General features: G+C 37.9%; 1 protein-coding gene across 2 annotated transcripts in view; it reads right to left on the bottom strand.

The window, feature by feature from the left end:
• Positions 1-2203: 2203 nt before the first annotated feature.
• LOC105888163 (zinc finger protein 160-like) overlaps positions 2204-5525 on the bottom strand; it is a 22410-nt gene continuing 19088 nt past the window's right edge. For both annotated transcript variants that reach the window (XM_023507955.1, XM_012812606.2), the window contains one exon: positions 2204-3786. In XM_023507955.1, coding sequence (XP_023363723.1) covers positions 2669-3786 — 1118 coding nt within the window. In that variant the 3' untranslated portion in view covers positions 2204-2668. The remainder of the gene's footprint in view (positions 3787-5525) is intronic.

Raw genomic sequence — 5525 nt, 5'->3', positions numbered from 1 at the left:
AAAACTACAGACGTTGGCGTGGATGTGGAGAAAAGGGAACACTTCTACACTGCTGGTGGGAATGCAAGCTAATACAGCTAATACGACATTTTTGGAAAAAAGTTTGGAGAACACTCAAGGAACTAAAAGTCTACCATTCAATCCTGCAATTCCTCTGCTAGGTATATACCTAGATGATCAGAAATTATCTTACAACAAAGACACTTGTACCAGAATGTTTATTGCAGCCTAATTCATAACTGCTAAGACATGGGAACAGCCCAAGTCCCCATTGACCCATGAATGGATTAACAAATGGTGGTATATGTACACCATGGAATACTATGCTGCCATGAAAAAGATGGAGACTTCACATCTCTTATGTTTACCTGAATGGAGCTGGAATATATTCTTCTAAGTAAAGTATCTTAAGAATGGGAAAAAAAGTATCCAATGTACTCAATACTACTATGTAATCAATATATAATCACCTACACATTCATATGAATGGCAAAACATAACTATAGTCCAGAAAGTAGAAGGGAAGAGGAGAGAGGAGAGGAGGGGGAACATGGGAGGATGGAGGGTATCTTGGGAGATGTCACCTAATGTGCATGATGCAATAGTACATTAGAAAACTGTTAAGAAATGAGTATAATTGTAATGAATGTGTTACTTAGTTCAATGTAAGCATTTCACATTGTATATCAAAGCAGTACATTGAACCCCATAAATGCATCAATGTACTGTTATGATTTAATAAAAAATAATAAATAAATAAACATATTTTGTTTTGCTTCCAGAAACACCTTGTAAATTTCCTTTTCAACCTCCATTCCAGACTGCTAAGTCTTGCCATCTGATACTGGCCCATTTGTGAACCATTGAGTGCTCCAACTGTTCAAGTTTTAAGGTGTATGCATTTAAGAGTTTTTGGCTGAGCATAGTAGCTCATGCTTGTAATCTCAGTACTGTGGGAGGCGGAGGTGGGAGGAGTGCTTTATACTGGGAGTTCTAGACCAGCCTGGGAAACATAGCAAGGCCATATCTCTAAAAGAAATAATTAGCTAGGTGTGGTGGTGCGTGCCTATGATCCCAGCTACTTGGGAAGATGAGCCAGGAGTATTGCTAAGACCCAAGAATTTGAGGTTACATTGAGCTATTATCATACCTCTGCAGTCTATACTGAGTGACAGAGGAATTCTAGTAATTAAAATGAGATCTATAATACATTTTCAGTAAACCAATAGCAAAATGTTATGCCAAAAGTTATATGTGCACGTTCTTAAGCACATGGCTCTATTGGTGATTTTGATTAAACTCTCCTGAGAAGTGTTTTCTTCAACTTCAAAAAATAAGACTAATTTTTCATTAATCTTTGCTACATAGCTACTGCCATTCAATGGAGGTGACTACTGTCATTCAGTCCCAACTAACCTATTATTCTCTCACCTACCCAACTCCATACATGCTAAATGCAGCCTGATTTATTTTAGGGTCAGTTAATGGAGCATTTCTTTCCTTTAATGCACAGTACGCTACCATCAGGAGAAATACACCAATAACACAGGGAACATTTTGAGTGACATCATTGTTTAATGTTATTCTTGGCCTCTGCCAAAAGCTCTCTTAATTCATAAAATATTTAAAGAGCCAAGTCCTTCGATCAGCAACAGAGAAGTAAATTATTCTCACCTAATAAAGTAGGTCCTTCATTCTTATCTGGAGACCACCTTCAAAGGCATGTAAAGATGTATAGTATCAACAGATTTTTATTTTACCAAGCTGACTTTATTGACAAAGACAAAAAACATGTCAAAGTTCAGCTTCAAAGTCATAAATAATAAACCTTATATAATTGAGTAAAATATCATATGACCTCAGAAAAAAACCGGCCATTTCCAAAAGTCCTGGGACCTCTGGTATGTTATTACACCATAGGTTTTAATATATTTTAACTTGTAATTGTCCTACAGTATAGTTGACTAGATACTGAGTTATTCCTCAGGTGATTTTTTTTTTTTTTGAGACAGAGTCTCACTTTGCTCACAGCAACCTCCAATTCTTGGGCGTAAGCGATTCTCTGGCCTCAGCCTCCTGGATAGCTGGGATAGACACCCACTACATCACCAGGCTATTTTTTTGTTGTAATTCTCATTGCTGTTTTAGATGGCCAGGGCTGGGTTCAAACCCGCCACCCTTGGTATATGGGGCTGGCGCCCTACCCAGTGAGCCACAGGCACCACCTCTCATGTAAGTCTTTTGATCCTCTATATCTCTGAAACATGGGCAATAGTCTGATCATGCACTTTATAATTGCGTGATACATCAAAGACATATTCTGGCGTCTAGTGAGTTGCAAAACCAGCAAAACTACTTTGTGATAGACATTAGTTATATAACTCCACATTCATATGAACTCTCTAATGTTAATTACTTCTTGAACTCATGAAGTTTATTTATACTCATTGCATTTGTACAGATTATGTCAAGAATGAATTTTATGATGTTGAGGAGTGAATTTTGACTGAAGATGTTGCCATGCTCATTACATTTGCAATTTCTTTCCAGTGTGAGTTTTCTGATATTTTGTGAGGTGTACAGTCTAACTAAACACCTTGCCGTATTTATTACACTTTTAAGCTTTCTCTCCACTATAAACTCTCCAGTGATTTGCAATGGTTGCACTTTAACAGAAGCTGTTGCCAAATTTACGACGCTTACAAAGTTTCTCTCCAGTATGAGTTTTCCAGTGATTTGCAAGGGATGCAGTTTGACTAAAGACTTTGCCACATTCACTACATTTGTAAGGCTTCTCCCCGGTATGAATTCTCTGATGACTTTTAAGGGCTGCAGTTTGATTAAACAATTTGCCACATTCGTTACACTTATAGGGTTTCTCTCCAGTATGAATTCTCTGATGCGTTGCAAGGCTTGATTTCTGACTGAAGACTTTCCCACATTCATCACACCTATAAGGTTTCTCTCCACTATGAATTCTCCAATGTACTGCAAGACATGAATTGTGACTGAAAGTTTTCTGACATTCTTTACACTGGTATGGTTTCTCTCCAGTGTGCATTCTCTGATGTCGAGTGAGGTGTGGGCGCACACTAAAGGCTTTGCCACACTCATTACACTTGTAAGGTTTCTCTCCAGTATGAATTTTACGATGCCGTGCAAGGTTTGATTTATGATTAAAGTCCTTGCCACATACATCACATTTATATGGTTTCTCTCCAGAATGGATTATCTGATGTATACTGAAGTGTGAGAGGAAACTAAAGAATTTGCCACACTCATTACATTTGTAAGGTTTTCCTCTAATGTGCGTTTTTCGTTTTTGTGTGAGTGATGAAGAATAGTTGAAATCATTCCCATATTCATTAGAGATATGGGTTTTAGAAATACTTTGGGATACTGAAACTGAGGAACAATTGTTGACAGACTTCTCAAATTGATTACCGATTTTCCCTTCATCTTGAAATACACTTAGTTCAGGGAGATGTGACTGAAAGTTTAACTCAAGTTCATTTGTAACAGCCTTGTTTCCAGCATCCACTGTATCAGGTTGGCCTCTACCACCAGTAAAATTTTCTTTTTTTGCCAAAGGCACTGGGTTGCAATTTTGTTCATCATCTCTCCAATGAACCTCAAAGTCATGGATATTTTTCTGAATGTCCCTGAAGCAAAAATCTCCACTAGGACGGCTTTCGTGACTTTCCAACATCAATATGTAGAATATGTCTCCTGTGGTACTTTTCCATGTTGGGGGTAATTTCTTGATCACGCATTTAGGAGAGATATCTACAAGACATAAAAAGCCACGGGTTTCCTATTAACTATAGATGATAAATAAGTATTTAAATATGTATCACAGCAAAGTGAAATTTACATTAAGTTTCCAAAACATGGCCAGGAATGATAACTCACACCTGCAACCCTAGCACTCTGGGAGGCCAAGGTGAGTGGATCCCCTGAGTTCAGGAGTTCAAGACCAGCCTGAGGAACAGCAAGACTCTGTCTCTACTAAAAACAGAAAAACTAACCAGACATTGTGGTGGGTGCCTGTAGGCGCAGCTACTCAGAAGGCCAAGGTGGGAAGACTGCATGAGCCCAAGAATTAGAGGTTGATGTGAGCTATGATGATGCTATAATCCTCTACCCAGGGTGACAGAATGAGACTGTCTCAAAAAAAAAAAAAGTTTCCTAAACATGATCTTCAAAGCTTTGGAACACAAAAGGAGTACAATTCCTTAATATAGAAAATGTACCTACATATAATTTAAATTAATTCTCAGCCATCCTAGTTTCCAGTATGATGACCAAACACATGCTGTGCAAACATGTATAAACTTGAAATAAGCCCTTTTCCACTGTTATTCTAAAGTACACACTTTGCAGAAAACATAATGCTGTCTCATTAATGAAGACAAAAAATATTTGTAGTTACAGCATATTTACTATACACAAGTAAATGGTAAAGGGCAGTATAATAGATATTAGTAAATAATCCCCAACAAACAAATGTAAAGATAATCCAAATAAATGGTAATTCTGAATTATAAAACAATAAATTGAGCAAACAAGATCAGTAGAACAATGTTAACAAATTCCCCATGGAGAACAGACATTCTGTTATAATAAGTGGTGCATGTCAGTTATATTGTATAACATACACTGCAAATCATCTGTACATAATAATAAAAATTAATTATAACAGGCTTGACGTCCATAGCTCAGTGGTTAGGGTGCTGGCCATATACACTGGGGTTGGGGGGTTCGAATTCGGCCTGCGCCTGCTAAACAACAATGACAACTACAGTAACAAAAAAAGAAAAAGTAGCCGGGCATGTGGCAGGCGCCTGTAGTGCCAGCTACTTGGGAGGCTGAGGCAAGAGAACCACTTAAGTCCAAGAGTTGGAGGTTGTTGTGATGCCACAGCACTTTACCAAGAGCGATATAGTAAGACTCTGTCTCAAAAATAATAATAATAATAATAATAATAATTATTATAACAAGTGTGGTACCTATGCCTGTAATCTCAAGTACTCAAGGGTCTTAGGTGACAGGATGACTTGTTGATGATTACCTGGCTGTGCAGGCAGACATATGATTGAGAACACAAAACTAGGTAAAAGCTTTTGCAAAGGTCTGTGTTTAGTCACTTTAGTAGGAAAAAAAAATGAAGGGTGCATGTGGGAAGTCTTAAGAGAGGACTCATCTTGATATACTTGCATTACTAGTAATAATGATTATATAAGCTTGAAATTAATACTCAATTATTAATTGTTTGTAGATTACAAATATTAGGAATAGGTAACAAAAGTCTAGACAAAGGGAGACAGGTATGAGAATGAGGTTCAGGCTCAGTGCCTGAGCTCAAGCCGCTAATCCACCAGACACATAAACCAGAGTTGGCAGTTTCAAATCCAGCCCAGGCCTGCCAAACAACAATGACTACAACCCCAAAATAGCCCAGTGTTTTGGTGGGAGCTTGTAGTTCCAGCTACTTGGGAGGCTAAGGCAAGAGAAGCACTTAAGCC

This window comes from Otolemur garnettii, unplaced genomic scaffold, assembly GCF_000181295.1.
Source record: "Otolemur garnettii isolate 467f Iridium unplaced genomic scaffold, OtoGar3 scaffold00212, whole genome shotgun sequence".
NCBI lineage: Eukaryota > Metazoa > Chordata > Mammalia > Primates > Galagidae > Otolemur > Otolemur garnettii.
The sequence above is the reverse complement of the archived record's forward strand: the minus strand, read 5'-3'. Positions and strand labels throughout refer to the sequence as shown.